The following is a 21239-nucleotide window of genomic DNA, read 5'->3' on the forward strand; positions in this document are numbered from 1 at the left end:
CTTTTCGTTTTCAGCATTAGTCAATGTTTGAACTGTTTCTGCATTGTAGGCTAAATAACGACGGCGGCCGCTAGAGGTCGTGATTTTACTAATTGTAATGTGCTTTAACGACGGCGGCCACTAGAGGTCGTGATTTTACTAAGTGTAATGTGCTTTAACGACGGCGGCCACTAGAGGTCGTGATTTTACTAACTGTAATGTGGTTTAACGACGGCGTCCACTAGAGGTCGTGATTTAACTAACTGTAATGTGGTTTAACGACGGCGGCCGCTAGAGGTCGTGATTTTACTAATTGTAATGTGCTTTTAACGACGGCGGCCACTAGAGGTCGTGATTTTACTAACTGTAATGTGCTTTAACGACGGCGGCCACTAGAGGTCGTGATTTTACTAATTGTAATTTGGTTTAACGACGGCGGCCACTAGTGGTCGTGATTTTACTAACTGTAATGTGGTTTAACGACGGCGTCCACTAGAGGACGTGATTTTACTAAATGTAATGTGGTTTAATGACGGCGGCCGCTAGAGGTCGTGATTTTACTAATTGTTATGTGCTTTTAAAGACGGCGGCCACTAGAGGTCGTGATTTTACTAACTGTAATGTGCTTTAACGACGGCGGCCACTAGAGGTCGTGATTTTACTAACTGTAATGTGGTTTAACGACGGCGGCCGCTAGAGGTCGTGATTTTACTAACTGTTATGTGCTTTAACGACGGCGGCCACTTAGAGGTCGTGATTTTACTAATTGTAATATGCTTTAACGACGGCTGCCACTAGAGGTCGTGATTTTACTAACTGTAATGTGCTTTAACGACGGCGGCCGCTAGAGGTCGTGATATTACTAATTGTAATGTGCTTTAACGAGGGCGGCCACTAGAGGTCGTGATTTTACTAACTGTTATGTGCTTTAACGACGGCGGCCACTTAGAGGTCGTGATTTTACTAATTGTAATATGCTTTAACGACGGCTGCCACTAGAGGTCGTGATTTTACTTATTGTAATGTGCTTTAACGACGGCGGCCACTAGAGGTCGTGATTTCACTAACTGTAATGTGCTTTAACGACGGCGGCCACTAGAGGTCGTGATTTTACTAATTGTAATGTGGTTTAAAGACGGCGTCCACTAGAGGTCGTGATTTTACTAACTGTAATGTGGTTTAACGACGGCGTCCACTAGAGGTCGTGATTTTACTAACTGTAATGTGGTTTAACGACGGCGGCCGCTAGAGGTCGTGATTTTACTAATTGTAATGTGCTTTTAACGACGGCGGCCACTAGAGGTCGTGATTTTACTAACTGTAATGTGTTTTAACGACGGCGGCCACTAGAGGTCGTGATTTTACTAATTGTAATGTGGTTTAAAGACGGCGTCCACTAGAGGTCGTGATTGTACTAACTGTAATGTGCTTTAACGACGGCGGCCGCTAGAGGTCGTGATTTTACTAATTGTAATGTGCTTTAACGACGGCGGCCACTAGAGGTCGTGATTTTACTAATTGTAATGTGGTTTAAAGACGGCGTCCACTAGAGGTCGTGATTGTACTAACTGTAATGTGCTTTAACGACGGCGGCCGCTAGAGGTCGTGATTTTACTAATTGTAATGTGCTTTAACGACGGCGGCCACTAGAGGTCGTGATTTTACTAACTGTAATGTGGTTTAACGACGGCGGCCACTAGAGGTCGTGATTTTACTTATTGTAAAGTGGTTTAATGACAGTATACAGTCGTGATTTACTATTTGTTTTTACGCTTTAAATGTTGATTCTTAGTAGATCCCTACATTTACACTCTGTTTATATTAATATCATATTAACTGCTATCCGAGGTCTTGCTTCGAGATTGTATTTACATTTGTATTGTTGTCGGTATTCTGTTTCAGCTCTCCCCTCTGGGTCTTGGCCATTGTGGGAGACATCGACGCCGGTTTCCTCAGTACCTCTGGATCTACTATCCGGACCGTTCCCTGCTGAAGACTGGACGTCGGCATCTGGGCTATCCGCACCTCCACAGCCACCGTCGCCGACACCATCAGCACCGCCAGCAACCACAGACAAGCCGCGGACATCGCCCCGGATACCAAAACAAAAAGAAAGAAATACTTTTCGTTTTCAGCATTAGTCAATGTTTGAACTGTTTCTGCATTGTAGGCTAAATAACGATAGCGGCCGCTAGAGGTCGTGATTTTACTAATTGTAATGTGCTTTAACGACGGCGGCCGCTAGAGGTCGTGAATTTACTAATTGTAATGTGCTTTAACGACGGCGGCCACTAGAGGTCGTGATTTTACTAATTGTAATGTGGTTTAACGACGGCGGCCGCTAGAGGTCGTGATTTTACTAATTGTAATGTGCTTTAACGAGGGCTGCCACTAGAGGTCGTGATTTTACTAGCTGTTATGTGCTTTAACGACGGCGGCCACTAGAGGTCGTGATTTTACTAACTGTAATGTGCTTTAACGACGGCGGCCACTAGAGGTCGTGATTTTACAAATTGTAATGTGGTTTAACGACGGCGTCCACTAGAGGTCGTGATTTTACTTATTGTAAAGTGGTTTAATGACAGTATACACTAGTGATTTACTATTTGTTTTTACGCTTTAAATGTTGATCCTTAGTAGATCCCTACATTTACACTCTGTTTATATTAATATCATATTAACTGCTATCCGAGGTCTTGCTTAGAGATTGTATTTACATTTGTATTGTTGTCGGTATTCTGTTTCAGCTCTCCCCTCTGGGTCTTGGCCATTGTGGGAGACATCGACGCCGGTTTCCTCAGTACCTCTGGATCTACTATCCGGACCGTTCCCTGCTGAAGACTCGACGTCGGCATCTGGGCTATCCGCACCTCCACAGCCACCGTCGCCGACACCATCAGCACCGCCAGCAACCACAGACAAGCCGCGGACATCGCCCCGGATACCAAAACAAAAAGAAAGAAATACTTTTCGTTTTCAGCATTAGTCAATGTTTGAACCGTTTCTGCATTGTAGGCTAATTAACGACAGCGGCCGCTAGAGGTCGTGATTTTACTAATTGTAATGTGCTTTAACGACGGCGGCCGCTAGAGGTCGTGAATTTACTAATTGTAATGTGCTTTAACGACGGCGGCCACTAGAGGTCGTGATTTTACTAACTGTAATGTGGTTTAACGACGGCGGCCGCTAGAGGTCGTGATTTTACTAATTGTAATGTGCTTTTAACGACGGCGGCCACTAGAGGTCGTGATTTTACTAACTGTAATGTGTTTTAACGACGGCGGCCACTAGAGGTCGTGATTTTACTAATTGTAATGTGGTTTAAAGACGGCGTCCACTAGAGGTCGTGATTGTACTAAATGTAATGTGCTTTAACGACGGCGGCCGCTAGAGGTCGTGATTTTACTAATTGTAATGTGTTTTAACGACGGCGGCCACTAGAGGACGTGATTTTACTAACTGTAATGTAATTAAAGACGGCGGTCACTAGAGGTCGTGATTTTACTTATTGTAAAGTGGTTTAATGACAGTATACAGTCGTGATTTACTATTTGTTTTTACGCTTTAAATGTTGATTCTTAGTAGATCCCTACATTTACACTCTGTTTATATTAATATCATATTAACTGCTATCCGAGGTCTTGCTTCGAGATTGTATTTACATTTGTGTTGTTGTCGGTATTCTGTTTCAGCTCTCCCCTCTGGGTCTTGGCCATTGTGGGAGACATCGACGCCGGTTTCCTCAGTACCTCTGGATCTACTATCCGGACCGTTCCCTGCTGAAGACTCGACGTCGGCATCTGGGCTATCCGCACCTCCACAGCCACCGTCGCCGACACCATCAGCACCGCCAGCAACCACAGACAAGCCGCGGACATCGCCCCGGATACCAAAACAAAAAGAAAGAAATACTTTTCGTTTTCAGCATTAGTCAATGTTTGAACTGTTTCTGCATTGTAGGCTAAATAACGATAGCGGCCGCTAGAGGTCGTGATTTTACTAATTGTAATGTGCTTTAACGACGGCGGCCGCTAGAGGTCGTGAATTTACTAATTGTAATGTGCTTTAACGACGGCGGCCACTAGAGGTCGTGATTTTACTAATTGTAATGTGGTTTAACGACGGCGGCCGCTAGAGGTCGTGATTTTACTAATTGTAATGTGCTTTAATGAGGGCGGCCACTAGAGGTCGTGATTTTACTAGCTGTTATGTGCTTTAACGACGGCGGCCACTAGAGGTCGTGATTTTACTAACTGTAATGTGGTTTAACGACGGCGGCCGCTAGAGGTCGTGATTTTACTAATTGTAATGTGCTTTAACGACGGCGGCCACTAGAGGTCGTGATTTTACTAACTGTTATGTGCTTTAACGACGGCGGCCACTAGAGGTCGAGATTTTACTAATTGTAATGTGCTTTTAACGACGGCGGCCACTAGAGGTCGTGATTTTACTAACTGTAATGTGCTTTAACGACGGCGGCCGCTAGAGGTCGTGATTTTACTAATTGTAATGTGCTTTGACGACGGCGGCCACTAGAGGTCGTGATTCTACTAACTGTTATGTTCTTTAACGACGGCGTCCACTAGAGGTCGTGATTTTACTTATTGTAAAGTGGTTTAATGACAGTATACACTAGTGATTTACTATTTGTTTTTACGCTTTAAATGTTGATCCTTTGTAGATCCCTACATTTACACTCTGTTTATATTAATATCATATTAACTGCTATCCGAGGTCTTGCTTCTCGATTGTATTTACATTTGTGTTGTTGTCGGTATTCTGTTTCAGCTCTCCCCTCTGGGTCTTGGCCATTGTGGGAGACATCGACGCCGGTTTCCTCAGTACCTCTGGATCTACTATCCGTACCGTTCCCTGCTGAAGACTCGACGTCGGCATCTGGGCTATCCGCACCTCCACAGCCACCGTCGCCGACACCATCAGCACCGCCAGCAACCACAGACAAGCCGCGGACATCGCCCCGGATACCAAAACAAAAAGAAAGAAATACTTTTCGTTTTCAGCATTAGTCAATGTTTGAACTGTTTCTGCATTGTAGGCTAAATAACGACGGCGGCCACTAGAGGTCGTGATTTTACTAATTGTAATGTGCTTTAACGACGGCGGCCACTAGAGGTCGTGATTTTACTAACTGTAATGTGCTTTAACGACGGCGGCCGCTAGAGGTCGTGATTTTACTAATTGTAATGTGCTTTTAACGACGGCGGCCACTAGAGGTCGTGATTTTACTAACTGTAATGTGTTTTAACGACGGCGGCCACTAGAGGTCGTGATTTTACTAATTGTAATGTGGTTTAAAGACGGCGTCCACTAGAGGTCGTGATTGTACTAACTGTAATGTGCTTTAACGACGGCGGCCGCTAGAGGTCGTGATTTTACTAATTGTAATGTGCTTTAACGACGGCGGCCACTAGAGGTCGTGATTTTACTAACTGTAATGTGGTGTAACGACGGCGGCCACTAGAGGTCGTGATTTTACTTATTGTAAAGTGGTTTAATGACAGTATACAGTCGTGATTTACTATTTGTTTTTACGCTTTAAATGTTGATTCTTAGTAGATCCCTACATTTACACTCTGTTTATATTAATATCATATTAACTGCTATCCGAGGTCTTGCTTCTAGATTGTATTTACATTTGTGTTGTTGTCGGTATTCTGTTTCAGCTCTCCCCTCTGGGTCTTGGCCATTGTGGGAGACATCGACGCCGGTTTCCTCAGTACCTCTGGATCTACTATCCGGACCGTTCCCTGCTGAAGACTCGACGTCGGCATCTGGGCTATCCGCACCTCCACAGCCACCGTCGCCGACACCATCAGCACCGCCAGCAACCACAGACAAGCCGCGGACATCGCCCCGGATACCAAAACAAAAAGAAAGAAATACTTTTCGTTTTCAGCATTAGTCAATGTTTGAACTGTTTCTGCATTGTAGGCTAAATAACGACGGCGGCCGCTAGAGGTCGTGATTTTACTAATTGTAATGTGCTTTAACGACGGCGGCCACTAGAGGTCGTGATTTTACTAACTGTAATGTGCTTTAACGACGGCGGCCACTAGAGGTCGTGATTTTACTAACTGTAATGTGGTTTAACAACGGCGGCCATTAGAGGTCGTGATTTTACTAATTGTAATGTGCTTTTAACGTCGGCGTCCACTAGAGGTCGTGATTTTACTAACTGTAATGTGGTTTAACGATGGCGGCCGCTAGAGGTCGTGATTTTACTAATTGTAATGTGCTTTGACGACGGCGGCCACTAGAGGTCGTGATTCTACTAAGTGTTATGTGCTTTAACGACGGCGGCCACTAGAGGTCGTGATTTTACTAACTGTAATGTGGTTTAACAACGGCGGCCATTAGAGGTCGTGATTGTACTAATTGTAATGTGCTTTTAACGACAGCGGCCACGAGAGGTCGTGATTTTACTAACTGTAATGTGCTTTAACGACGGCGGCCCCTAGAGGTCGTGATTTTACTAACTGTAATGTGGTTTAACGACGGCGTCCACTAGAGGTCGTGATTTTACTAACTGTAATGTGGTTTAACGACGGCGGCCGCTAGAGGTCGTGATTTTACTAATTGTAATGTGCTTTTAACGACGGCGGCCGCTAGAGGTCGTGATTTTACTAACTGTAATGTGCTTTAACGACGGCGGCCACTAGAGGTCGTGATTTTACTAACTGTAATGTGCTTTAACGACGGCGGCCACTAGAGGTCGTGATTTTACTAACTGTAATGTGGCTTAACGAGGGCGGCCACTAGAGGTCGTGATTTTACTGTTATGTGCTTTAACGACGGCGGCCACTAGAGGTCGTGATTTTACTAATTGTAATGTGGTTTAACGACGGCGTCCACTAGAGGTCGTGATTTTACTAACTGTTATGTGCTTTAACGACGGCGGCCACTAGTGGTCGTGATTTTACTTATTGTAAAGTGGTTTAATGACAGTATACACTAGTGATTTACTATTTGTTTTTATGCTTTAAATGTTGATCCTCAGTAGATCCCTACATTTACACTCTGTTTATATTAATATCATATTAACTGCTATCCGAGGTCTTGCTTCTAGATTGTATTTACATTTGTGTTGTTGTCGGTATTCTGTTTCAGCTCTCCCCTCTGGTTCTTGGCCTTTGTGGGAGACATCAACGTCGGTTTCCTCAGTACCTCTGGATCTACTATCCGGACCGTTCCCTGCTGAAGACTTGACGTCGGCATCTGGGCTATCCGCACCTCCACAGCCACCGTCGCCGACACCATCAGCACCGCCAGCAACCACAGACAAGCCGCGGACATCGCCCCGGATACCAACGTCGACTTGCCCCGCATCACCCCCTGACCAAACCCCGCCTCTACCCCCAGCCCCCGAGCGCTCTGTCGCAGCTACCCAAGACAGACCCCGCTCTCCAGCGTCGCCGACCCTATTAGCGTTCTATGATGCAACGGCTGTAAAACAACAGCTCGAATGCAGAGTATGTACGCTTGAACGACGTCTTCATCAGAGTGAAATACAGTGTCGTCGTCTAGCCCGGCAAGCACGTCAAGCACGTAGATACCGTCGTTTGGTGAGAAATCTACGTGAAGGTAAGATTAACAACTATTTCAATGAGTAATCAGCTGGGGTGCATATGTCTTATATATTATTACCGTTGTTACAGAACTCATCGTTAAGGACGTCACAAATAAAGCTCTGGTGTCAGAAGTTCTGAGGCTCCTAAAACGTCAAGGACCTGGTGGTAACAGACGTCGTGGACTGATCTGACTGAAGTTCAACCACAGTAAGGTCCATTTGGAGCCTCATTATTTAAAAGCAGTGCTGGGTGATTGGGGTTTGAGGTTGCTGTTGCACCGCGGGTGATTGTGTTTTGAGATTGTTGTTACACCACGGGGTTTGTGTTTTGAGACTGTTGTTTTGTTTATTAAATTTTTTAAATTATTATTTTATAACCAGCACACTACACCACACCTCATTGACCAGAGTGCCTCGTCAACACGTATGTTTCTGTCTGACTTGTTTGACGACATGTCTGAGGAGGATGTAGTGCAGGTCTATGATCCGTGTATAAACGAAAACATGGAGTCAATTTTTTTCGGTGAGAGAGAGGGTAACCGAATTTTAAATATGGTTCCTGCATCATCCCGCTAGGGTAGAGCCGATACCTCTTTAGACAACGAGGATTGGTTAGAAAGGTTTGTTGATAATCTGCAGACGACTGATTCAGGGACACCTGCTCTTGACCCTCTGGTAGATGTGTCTGACTCTAACTGTAGCGATGACAATGTTGATGATGGCGGTGATTCGGTTCAGGAAGGATGTTGTCTTGGAGGTACCGGTATTGAATCCGAAGTCATAGAGCCTTTTAACACCGATAGGATAAGAAGGGTGCTAAAACGACCTGTTGTACCGGACACTCCTGATTTAGCTACTTTCTACAGAGGTTTGATGCAACAGGTCAGGGAGTTGGCTGATGAAGCACAGAGACTGGCAGATCGAGAGGATGTGGTTCAGCTTGAAGTGGTAGGTGAAGATGTTCAAGAACACGTTAATGTTGTGGTTGAAGGCGACGGCGGGAATATCTTCCCTGCTTTTGAGGACCTCCTTAGCAACACAGTGCAATCTGACAGAGTCATCGCTATGGGTAAGAGAATTGAATTAACGGTCCAAATTGTACATAACCCTCGAGGAGGCGCTAAACGCAAGCTCGAGAAGACGCTGGATGCCGAAATTATTGGTAAAAAAAGACGACATCTCTATGTAGTTGGTGGTGACGGAACCGAGCAGCTTTGCTTCGCAATCAGCCTTTCTTGTCTCCTTAATCCTAACCGTGCGTATCAAGATTGTGTTGAGTTGGGGAGGAAATTACAAAACAAAGCTGGTTTAGATTCTCAAACACCTATCACGTTCACAGATATACCACTGTTTGAACGGATAGTGAGGCGTGAAATTGTTGTGTTTCATAAAACGACAGCAAACCAGCCATTAGCGTATTATGCCACCGGTTTTGCTGATGGTTCGGAGCCCTTATACTTGTTTCTACTTCAGGGACACTATTATGGGGTGAAGAACCCAAAAGGTTTTTTAGGAACACGTTACTTTTGTGTCAGCTGTCATAAGGGGTATGAAGATAAATCAAAACACATATGCAAAGGTCACTGTAGCGTTTGTCACGATCCTGTTTGCCCTACATAGGTCCCAGACCCTGTAACTTGTGACGACTGTCGCAGGGTTTGTAGAACACCTTCCTGCGTTGCGAGACACAAAGAGATCGGCGCTAACGGCTCGAGTCTCTGCCAGAGATACAAAAAATGTGAAAAATGCGGAAGGTGCTGGTATATCCCATTGCTGCGTTGTGCTTAAATGTAACATCTGCGGTGTAAAATTATTGTCGACTAACGAGGTCCATCAGTGCTACATTCAAACCGTCGCCAGGAAGACTGAGCATCCTGATCTGTTTTTTTATGATTTTGAAACGTTTACAGACGACCAAGGTAGACATGTCCCTTTTTTAGTGTGTGTAAAGACGCAGAGAGGTGAAGAACGGGTGTTTTATGGTCTCGACTGTGTTAGAGCGTTTCTTTTATATTTCAGAAAGAACCGGTTTAGAGGCTGTGTTTTTGTTGCGCATAACGCCAGGGGTTTTGACAGCGTCATTGTCTTGAGAGGTATGCTTGATGAAGGGTTAATACCTAAGAGGATAATCATGACTGGTAGTAAGATACTTTGTCTTGAGGATCCTCACTACAAGCTAAAATTCATCGACTCTCTCTCATTCCTAACCATGCGACTCAGCTCCATGCCTAAAGCTCTCGGTTTCACCGACCAATGCAAGGGTTTTTTTCCACACAAGTTTAGCTCAAAAGATCATCTGCATTACATAGGGACCTATCCTCCTCCCTCAGACTACGGCGTTGAGGGCATGTCAGACCCTGAACAGAGAGATTTTTACAGCTGGTATGAATCTGTGTGTAGGAATTCTTTCAATTTCAGGAGTGAAGCTATTCACTATTGCAAAAACGATGTTGACATTCTGGCCAGAGGATGCATGATATTTAGAGAGGAGTTTTTTAAAGAAACAGGTGTTGATGCGCTCTCATCCGTAACAATCGCCTCTGCGTGTATGGCTGTTTTCAGGACCAACTTTTTAAAACCAGACACATTAGCCATACCCTGTCCCAACAATTATGTAACAAGCGGTAACAAGAGGTTCTCAGATGCTTCCATCCAGTGGTTTTAATGGAAATCACACAGACAGGGCATTTTCATACAACATGCCTTGAACCATGGGGAGATGGCGTTTGGCCAGTGTTTTGTTGACGGTTATGCTGAAGTTGACGGTGTTAAGCAGGTCTGGGAGTTTTACGGCTGTTTCTTCCACGGCTGTCCTTCATGTGCTGATCCTCAAGCCGTCTGCCCATTAAGAGGTAGACCATATGGCGAATTCTACTCTGCTACAATGGAGAGAGAGCAGACGTTAAAGTCTAATCACGAGGTGCGTCTTATTACCATCTGGGAACACGAATGGCGTTCTCTTCAACAATCGTGTGATGATCTCAGAGATTTTCTCTTAGATTTTGACACCCCTGAGCCTCTCAACCCTCGTAATGCCCTCTACGGAGGTAGAACCAGTGCTTTAAAGTTGCGTTACACGACAAAGCCTGGTGAAAAAGTTTTTTACGCCGATGTCACCTCTCTGTATCCTTACGTCAACAGCACGTGTTCGTACCCCCTAGGTCACCCCCGCATAATCCACAAGGACTTTGGCGATCCCAGACAGTACTTTGGTCTGATCAAGGCGGTTGTCTATCCTCCTACAGGTTTATATGTACCTGTTTTACCCTATAGAGGACCAGGGGGTAAATTACACTTCACGTTATGCAGTATCTGTTCAAGTCGTAATGCTCAAGACAGTGACTGTACGCATAGCGATGACGAGCGTGCTTTGATGGGGGTCTGGGTCTCGGTTGAGTTCAACAAGGCTCTGGACAAGGGATACAAGGTGGCCAAGATTATCGAAGTATGGCATTTTGATAGATCTAGCGATTGTATTTTCGCAGGTTACATCCGTACATTCCTGAAGGGCAAGCAGGAGGCTTCTGGTTACCCTGCCGAGGCCGTTGATCAGGAAAGCCGCGACAAATACATTCGGGATTATCAAGCCCATCAGGGGATTTTGCTTTGTGCTGATAAGGTTTGTCACAACCCAGCAAAGAGACAGGTGGCTAAGGCTTGTCTTAACAGCCTGTGGGGCAAGTTCTGTTAGAGGGAGAACATGTCTCAGGTTTCTGTAGTGTCAGACCCCAACGAGTTTTTCAGTTTCTTGTTTTCAGGGAAATACGAGGTCAGCTACTTTAACGTGTTGGATGAGAAAAAAGTTGTGATCCAGTGGCGTTACAAGGGTCTCTACCCTCCTGGTAAAAGCAGCAATGTTTTTATCGGCGCTTTCACCACTGCTTATGCTCGTCTGAAGTTGTACAGTTACATGGAGAAATTGCAGGAGAGTGTTCTCCATGTTGACACAGACAGCTTGATATATGTGGTGAAAGACGGCGAGACACCTTTAAAATTAGGTAACTATCTCGGTGATCTGACTGATGAACTCGATGGGGATAGCATCGAGGACTTTGTTTCGGCGGGTCCTCAGACGTATGCTTATAAGACCAAAAGACAGAAGAAGGTTGTGATGAAGGTTAAAGGTATCACGCAAACAAAAGAATCTTGTCAGCGGATAAACTTTGACTCCGTCAGAGATCTTGTAGAGGGCTATTTGCAGAATTCACCTGATGGGGTGCTTGAGACCCAGCAACGCAACATTGTCAGGGATAAAAAGAACATCACTTTAAAAAACAGATCAGTTACGAAAAAACTCCGGGTCGTGTACGATAAGAGGCGCTTGTTTTCGGACGGCACAACCAAACCTTTCGGGTTCTGAGTTTTGAGTGGATGAGGGGTCACTATGGAAGGAATTAATTTCGATCCGCGTTTGAAAACACCATTTTCATGTCTAGTGGTGGGACCGTCGGGGTCGGGAAAGACCCATTTTGTAAAATGTATACTTGAAAATTGTGAACATGTTATGGATGATGTCAATGTAAATATTGTATGGATTTATACTTCTTTTCAACCTATGTACAGTGAATTGCAAAAGATGAATAAAAATATCAAATTCATTGAAGGTTTACCTGAATCTTTTGAAAATGAAGATGTATATCCTTCTGATAGAAAACATTTGATTATTCTTGACGACGTTATTTTTGAAGCTTCTGAAAACCCAGAGGTTGTTCGCATTTTTACGCAGTACAGGCATCATAAAAATATGAGTGTTATAATGCTGACGCAAAACTTATTTCATCGCGGTAAATATAGTCGTACTATTAGTCTGAACATCTCCTGGGTACATATTCTTGAGTTTTCTGGAATGGAGTATGTTTTTACATTGACTCGTGAGAGTGGGTAGAGAGCATTTCCTTTTAACAAACCCGCTGCATAACCTATTCTCACAGCTGGCGAAACAGTGACTTTCTTCACAAACAGAGAGACGCCGAGGATTTTCAGACGAAAGGTGGAGTCGCGGGGTCCAGTCAGACAGAAGGCGTCATTCGCCCTGGTGAGTTTAATTCTTAAATCGACCGAGTTTAATAACAGTCTCTCGCAGAAAAATATGTCGCTGTGGAGAGGACCGAGAAGATGTAATTCTCTGGATCTGCTCGTGAACTCGGCCCTTTTGTTAAGGCCTGCGTTAGGACCGTTTACAGTGACGATCGAGTCAACTGACCCAGGTGTGTCTCGGTAAAAAAGACCGGCGCTAAACTGTGTTTTAAGAGTGTCGCCTGAAAAGTTGAGAAGTGTTTCAATCATAGCTCTGTACGGGTGAGTGGAACTGGACTGCGAAATCATCCGATCCCCCAGAACCACATCGCACTGATCAAAGATTGTGTTTAGAGGATAATTGATGAGACCGACAGCGGCGTCGTTAGCCAGCGGGGTGCCATCGGCGTTAGTAATTCTTGCACGCACGTGTAGAAGGGTGTCGTTTAGGTCTAGATACTTTTCGCCATCTCCCGGTATAAAAAACTCAATCGGGTCTCCTTCCCTGATAGCGGCTACTGGAGCAATTTCAGTGTAAATTTTGTCCTCGATGGAAAGCTGCGTCATCGGCGGCGTGAATAAATCCAGTTCTGCCAATGTGCATTCTGCAGATTTCTGATGTAGGAGCGCCATGTTACTGTATATAAGGTTTTTTAAAATATATCAGAGCTCCCTCTGGACTTCCTCTTGGCCCGTTTGCTTCTGTCAACTGACTTCTTTCTTTTTTTGTTTGCGCGTTTATTAGAGCTCTGTGTTACACGGCGACCTGGAGGGCGTCTCTTTGTCCTTCGTGATAAGACGGCTGTACCTCCTGACCCTTCCTGTCTCTGTTGATCGCTCATTCCTCTCACGGTACGGGTGAACATATCCGTGGCTATGTTACCCACCGCTGATTTGAGATGGGGTTTCGCTATGGCAATACCTCTTTTCAACAGAGGTGATACAAACCGAAACATTTTTGAGAAGAGGGAACCGATGCCTCGTCCGTACATAACCGGGGCACCGTAGAAACCAGGTAGATCTCCACCCACCTGTTTTTCATAATATTGTACAAATCTGTGCGGGTCGTCTCTTAAGCCCGCGTGAACCATTGTGCTTGTTTATGCCTCGGTCTGCAAAGGCTGGTTATCTCTCTGGTGTTGTGGTGATGAATGAATTTCCAGACGATGATGCAAGGGCTATATAATATCCTCTCAAGTAACAGGTCTAAAGTGTAGAGTCACCACCACCTTTCCAAAGGTAAAATTGACTGGTTTGTTAAGATCTGATTTAATTTGGATCTGAATATTTTCAATATGGTTCTTGGCAACCGGTAAATAGTAAGCAGGGTTAAAATGCTGTGTGATTATATCTGAGTAACTACCCTTGATTTCCACAGTTCTTAAAAGCGGTGCATATGCATCCCCTACAAGCTGCGGTCTTACGCCGCTGTAACAGTAGAGATGGTAAAACCCCGCTTTTAAATCAACTGGATGGGGCGCTCTGTAGTCGCAAAAATTGATCCAATTACCAGGCTCTACACCTAGCATGTAAGCCAAAGGCGAGTTAAAAAGCACTAGGCTCTGACCGTCTCCTTGAAGATCAATTTTTTGCCGTGCACTGTCAAACAGGAAGCGTATATCGTTATTGGTTTTTTTAAAGGTTTGCGCCAACTCAGTGGTAATCTGATTAATAGAGTTGTAATATCCACCCTTGAACTTCAGTTTGGAAATATCTGTCCCCGCGGTTTTGAAATGTCGATCAACCCCTCGCGGTTCGTCTTTTTTCCTCTGAGTTGAGGAGCCAGCGTCAGGATCCGGAGCTCTAAGTCTCGCCATGGCTCTATGAAATTCATCTTTATGCCGTCGCGGCGTGTTAGCATCTGTATCTGATCCTCTCGAGGGAGCCGTGTTTGCGCTGGAATCAGGTCCTCTAGGGTTCGGTTTCCAGTAAAATGACGCCGCATCCTCCGGAATATTATGCCACGTGTGAGGGTATGTAATCTCCGTCAAAACAACCTCCCATTTTCCGTTTAAATCGACATGTTGTGCTAAATCAACGTGGAAAGTACCAATCGAGTTGTCTTTAAAAACTTTTGCACTGGCGCTTGATGGTAAAGTCGCATAGAAGCCTGCGTTGTTTGAGCTGCACATGATGATATGATTCCCTGTGTAAAGGAGGATCGTCTTATATATTTTTTATATCTGAAGCTTTTACCCAACTGGATAGCTGTGATTATAACTCTTTACTAGATCCTGTAAAACCTCGATGTAACGCAGAGTGTTTTTAGCTGTAAAATATCTCCACATCCGATTTTTAAGAGTGCGGTTAAATCTCTCAACCACAGAGGCCTTAACGTCACTCGCTGTTGAAAAATGATTAACACCCTTCCTTTCCATCAAAGCCCGGAAACTCTTGTTAAAAAATTCTTTCCCGTCGTCCGTCTGTAGCTTTGCAGGCGTCCCGCTCTCCTCCAGCACTGATTCAAACGCCTTCGTTGTCTCAATCGCAGTCTTTCTTTTTAAAACGCGTACATAGGCCTTCTTTGAAAATACATCTATAACGGTCAACAAGTAATTTTGATCGTCGTTATATCTAGCCAGTGCCTGCATGTCGCATAGGTCGGCCTGGAATTGTTGAAGTGGCCTGTGAACAAATACTCTGTTTCTCGGAAAGTTTACTCTGGCTGGTTTATGCAGGGTGTAAGCATCTTGTTTTGATAAAAAAATCTTTAATAGATTTAGAACTGACTGGTTTTCCAGTCTCAACCTGCACCCCTCGGCGAAGGCGATCCACACCTCCATAGCTCCCAGTGTGAAGAGGATTGTAATAAACTCTTTTAATGATGTGTTTCACCGACATGCTAAACGAGAAATGAATGAGCTGAGATCAGAATATGCTTCTTAATGTTTTTTATTAAACAGCTTATGTCAGGATTCGAGTGTAATGTTATACAAAGAGAGTAAAGAAAAAAAGTAAATCACATACGAGGGAATCTCGTGTTTGTGACATCACCCAGGACCGGCGTTCTATTCCAGATTCTACTTGCTGATTCCAGACGTTCAATTAAAAGATCCTCAGGCTCGTGTTTGATGTATTCATTCCAGACAGTTGATTTCGGAGACCTCATTTCAAGCAAGACTGCCTCAGCCGTAGCCTTGGTTCTCATTTTCTCCGGTTGTACGTCATTCACGGTCAAGTAGTGTTGTACAGCAGGCAGAAAGTTCTTGTTACAGAGTCTCTTCATCAACGGATGGAAGTTAAGGCTGTAGAAATCATCCTCCATCTCTTCAAGACAGCTGTGTTGTAGTTGGCTGGGATGGTCTACTTGGCAACCGTAGCAGATCTCCCTCCAGTACATGCGCATGGTTTTACTTAGTAGATGAAATACAACTGTCTTTACAGCTTTCAGGAAGAAACCGCTTATCCATCCATCCGTTTCATCATTAGCTGCTGGTTCTTGGTCTTGAGAAGCTGAGGATGAAGCAGGCGGATGCACGCAGACAGTTTCGTTCTCGGTGTAGGAGGTTGTTGCTCTCCCTACAGGTTCCTCGTCACCATCCACATCTTCCATTTCAGCTGCATCAGAGTCATTTGCGTCGTCTTTGATGGCCGATGAAGGACATTCTCTGTCTGGCGTGTCGTTGTTAGAACCGTCGTACTTATGACCGTCACCCACCCCGTGTTCTGCCACAGGTAGTAGAGGGAGCGACGATGAGTTGTTCATTCCGTACCCGATACCGCCTGTAGCAGCTCCGAGGAAGATAGTGCCAATACGTCTGGGAACACCTTCTGGCCTCATCGTTGTCTCTCGTCCCGACGGGCACGTCTGCAGGGTGTTGCTCTGGAAAAAGCCCTCTTTATAGCAACCGTTAACAAGTAGGCGGTCCAAAGTGGGGTGGGTCTAAAAGGTCAGTGCTTTTTTCAACACAATGGCATCATCCCATAAGCGGCTAAGGTAGAAGAGACCGTCGATTTTTGGAGAAATCTCCTGGATTTTCTCACTCCAAGCATCCATCGGTATGGTTAACAGAGTACGAAATACACCACAATCAGAATTAAAATATTCCAGGACGAAATCTTCTTCTTCTTCACCCGTGACTCCTGTTGATACTTTATGGGCCCTGAAGGACCAACGTCCTGATCCTGACATTTTAGCCAGCCAAATAGCCATGATGGCCGGCTTCCTCTCCGTTCTATCAGGTTTGTTGGACACGGCTCCAGCCTTCTGACGCTGTTCTTCTTCTTCAACCCTGGTAAGATTTTCCGGCTTCACCTCTCTCAGCACGCCGCAGTCGTTAGACGATAACACAGCCGTCTCCGTACAGGCACTCAAGGTTTCGTCATCCTCCAGCTGGTAAATGCACAATTCAGCTGTTTCGTACTTAAACACGTACCCCCATCTTCCACGACGTCCGTAAGGCTCTAGAGACCACTCGTCCTGCAAAGATTCCCCGGGTGGTGCCTGCGTACGCCGTAGGTACATTACGGATTTACGGGGAGCCCCTGCACCCATCCATGGGTCCTCAATAACAGTCACAGCCGTCTCGCTGATCACCGGTGATCCGCGCATCGATGTAGGGACAGCCATTGCTTGTTGGTTGTGCTCGACGGGGCCTTGTTCCCGGCAACAGTCTGAAGGGTACATATATATACACACACACGCACACACACACACACACAGGGGTGATGTTTATACAGCTGTCCGACCCTCCACCCCCTGGTAGCGTTAATTATTTTCCTTCCTGTCAAAAACAAGGGGGGAGGGTTATTATTTTAATTTCCTGTTGATATAAAAATGGGGAGGGTAATTATTTTAATTTCTTTTTGATATAAAAAGGGGTGGGGTTTATTACTTCCGGAAGCTGAGGGTTTTATTACTCCCGGGGGACCATCAATCATACAGATTTGACATATAGTGGTCTCCTTCATCTCTCTATAGACATATAAAATGAGACGTACTGAAATGTATGACAAAGCCTCATTCTGGATACGGTCAGAACTATAGATGCAAAAAACTTAAACTGATTGTGTCATATAGGCAAAGGAGCACGAACAATCATAAAATCTGCCACAATGAATGCTATTTTATCATGTTGTACGAAAATGTGATGAAGTATAAAGAAGTAAACACAATATTGCCAGAGATATAATGACTTAAATTGGAAATATTTAGGTTTTTAGCTGATATGTGTAGGGAAAAGTAAATAACTAAAGTAAATGAAGAAAATGTTTTGCGATCCCCCAACTCTCCGCCGCCACTGTAAATGGTGTCATTTGTCTATAAAATTATTATAAGTACAGTTCTGCATAACATTGTATCCTTGTTAACAATAAAGACAAGAAAAATAGAAAGTAATATAGATCAACTTCCAATGAAAAATAACTTTATTAAGGTTGTTTTCAGAATCAGAATCAAATTTATTGCCATGGTCAGTGTGGGGGTCCCACCAACTAGGAAAGTGCTTTGGATTAAAGTGCTGTCAATAAAATAAAATAAAATAAAATAAACAACAAAGGCTGATCACAAATTCAACAGTCTTACAGTCAGTACATAAAGTCAATTTATTTTATAATACTACAGGAAAAACACTCCAAACTCACAGGGATGGTAGCCAAGAGCACCTTGAACAGGAATCCAATGAAAAATTTCACTAACCTTTGTTGTTTTTTTTTCCATATTTTTTAAATAATATACATGTTATTACAATACATAAAGTCAATTTATTTTACAATTCTACAGTAAAAACTCTTCAGACTCACAGGGATAGTAGAGCAGAGCTCCCTGAACAGGATTCCAGTGAAAGATTTCACTATCCTCTTTTATTTTTTTTTCTAATATATATATTTTTTATAATACACATGTTATTACAGTACATAAAGTCAATTTATTTCATAATTCTACTGTAAAAACACTCCAAACTCACAGGGATAGGAGAGCTCCCTGAACAGGAATCCAGTGGAAGTTTTCACTAACCTCTTTCAGTTTTTATATATCTATATATATATATATATATATATATATATATATATATATATATATATATATATATATATATATATATATATATATATATATATATATATATATATATATATATATATATATTTGATATAAAAAGGGGTGGGGTTTATTACTTCCGGAAGGGGAGGGTTTTATTACTCCCGGGGGACCATCAATCATACAGATTTGACATATATATATATATATATATATATATATATATATATATATATATATATATATATATATATATATATATAATTTTATAATACACATGTTATTACAGTACATAAAGTCAATTTATTTTACAATTCTACAGCAAAAACACTCCAAACTCACAGGGATAGTAGAGCAGAGCTCCCTGAACAGGAATCCAGTGAAAGATTTCACTAAGCTCTTGTGGTTTTTGTAATATGTATTCTTAATAATATTTATTTATAATACTTTATATAATATTTAATAATATTTATCATCTCCTTAACACACAACTACAATTTACTGGAGCTTACGAAGTCGCTACCGTAACGGCAGAAATAGATGCGCAGACTTTTTTTGATGTAGGCTGGCGAGATGGGTATTTGTAGATCGCGGGCAAGCGTGATGCCAGTGAGCTGAAGCTATTCAAGCAACAACCTGGCTGTTACGAGAGGAGTGGCTGATCATAGACTTTATATTCAGGTGCAGTTATTCAAGTATAGCTCAGCGTGTGATTGTTGACAGTTGCTAAGCGACTTAAACACGTACTTGATCCACTACAACAGAACTGTACGATATTGATGCAGTATCACTGAGTCAATACTGTTGGTGAACATTAGCTAGTGAGTAGTTAGCATAGCATCGACCTGAGATGACACGGCAGAATATTTCGTATTTTCCAGAGTGATAATGGGCCAGACAATGTACATGTATATGTAGGCTGTAGTTTTTGGAGAAAGCCACCTGAGACCTGCTGGACAACATGCTGAGCTGTTAAAACATCCGGAGGACAGAGACTAAAAACAAATTGTTCTTGTGACTCAGGTTAGCTTGTACGGGTGTTTAGTTAGCAATACGGTTGTGAAGATTTCAATACTGTCCAGTGCCAACCCTGACCCCTTTTCATTCTTTTCCCGCAGACAGTGAGTCACCCTCTCTAAAAGTGGAAAAAAATGGAAACGCCGGGCCAAAAAAAACGCGGTGCCACTTCCCCTACTTGCATCACCAGACAGCAGGAGAAGGAGAACCTTGGCAACCTCAACGACCGGCTGGCCATCGATATTGATAAGGTGCGCTCCCGGGAGGCAGAGAACCCCGGGCTACGACTGCGCATCACAGAGTCCGAGTCTCTGGTCAGCCGCGACCTGAGCGGGATCAAGTCCGCCTACGAGACTGAGCTGGCCAATGCCCGCAGTGAGCGGGCCCGCCTGCAGCTGGATCTCAGCAAGCTGAGGGAGGAGCACAAGGAGCTGAAGGCCAGGTAGGAAGAGCTAGTTCTGCTGTGTGGTTCGTAGAAGTGTCTCAGGTCAGTTCACTCATTTTCAGGGATGTTATTCTTTGATGTGCACCTTAAGAAATGGAAGCAGACTTCAGCTGGTATTTGTCTTTCACTCATTCATTGCTGCTAGGAATGTGATTGTTTGGAAGTGAGTTTACTGTCAAACATGTTTATTTGGAAACATACTGTACAGCTTCTTTCGTCACACTTTACTTGTGTTAGTTTTAAACTCCATATTATTTCGTCATTTTTTTTTACCCTTGATCAATATAAAGACATCTTTCCAGTTCATCTTTAGTTTCATCTCTAGTTTCATCTTTCTTCGAGTTGGCAGGAATACCTCCGGGTCCTCTCTTATTCACTCTGCTAACGCATGATTGTGCACCTGTGTCTGACTCAAACCTCTTCATTAAGTTTGCTGATGACACAACCGTGGTGGGCCTCATCAGGAACGACGACGAATCCAACTACCGGAGCGAGGTGCACCGCCTGGTCCAGTGGTGCGATGACAACAACCTTCGCCTGAACGTGGAGAAGACCAAGGAGATGGTGGTGGACTTCAGGAGACGACCTGTCCTGCATCCCCCGCTTCTCATCGCTGGTGCTGCAGTGGAGCAGGTCACCAGCACCAAGTTCCTGGGTGTTCACATTTCCCAGGACCTGACCTGGAACACCAACACCACGGCACTGGCCAAGAAAGCCCAGCAGCGCCTGTACTTCCTGCGGAAGCTGAAGAGAGCCGGAGTTCCGTCCCCCATCATGTGCACCTTCTACAGAGGCACGATTGAGAGTGTTCTGACCAGCTGCATCACAGTGTGGTTCGTCTCTTGTACCATCGCCTGCCGCAAGACCCTGCCGCGCGTGGTGAAGACTGCTGAGAAGATCATCGGGGTCCCTCTTCCATCCCTCCTGGAAATCTACAAGGCTCGCCTCACTCGGAGAGCCCTGAGGATCGCAGGAGACCCCACCCACCTGTCGCACCGCCTCTTCACGCTGCTACCATCAGGGGGAAGGTTCCAGAGTCACCGGGCACGAACTAGCAGACTGAGAGACAGCTTCATCCACCAGGCTGTCATGATGCTGAACTCCCTTCCTACTCTGCCCCCGGGTCTGCACCAGGCACTTTTGGCTCCATCCACAGGGGCAGAGGATGTTGCCATGCTGCCATGAGCTAGGTGCTCCTCCCGGTGGTTGATGGA

General features: G+C 44.3%; 1 protein-coding gene across 2 annotated transcripts; it reads left to right on the forward strand.

Annotated features, from left to right (window-relative positions):
- The first annotated feature begins 7155 nt into the window (after window positions 1–7155).
- LOC128757511 (lamin-A-like) lies at window positions 7156–20819 on the forward strand. 2 transcript variants are annotated; one of them, XM_053862857.1, is made up of 4 exons: window positions 7156–7581; window positions 7656–7775; window positions 19682–20022; window positions 20455–20819. In XM_053862857.1, exons 3-4 carry the CDS (start codon window positions 19715–19717, stop codon window positions 20564–20566), a joined length of 420 nt encoding a protein of 139 aa, XP_053718832.1. In that variant the 5' UTR covers window positions 7156–7581; window positions 7656–7775; window positions 19682–19714; the 3' UTR covers window positions 20567–20819. The 2 variants fall into 2 exon arrangements, with proteins under 2 accessions (XP_053718832.1, XP_053718831.1); XM_053862856.1 differs by lacking the exons at window positions 19682–20022; window positions 20455–20819 and having other exon boundaries at window positions 7656–12119.
- The last annotated feature ends 420 nt before the right edge of the window (window positions 20820–21239 follow it).

This window comes from Synchiropus splendidus, chromosome 4 (assembly GCF_027744825.2).
Source record: "Synchiropus splendidus isolate RoL2022-P1 chromosome 4, RoL_Sspl_1.0, whole genome shotgun sequence".
Taxonomy (NCBI): Eukaryota; Metazoa; Chordata; class Actinopteri; order Syngnathiformes; family Callionymidae; genus Synchiropus; species Synchiropus splendidus.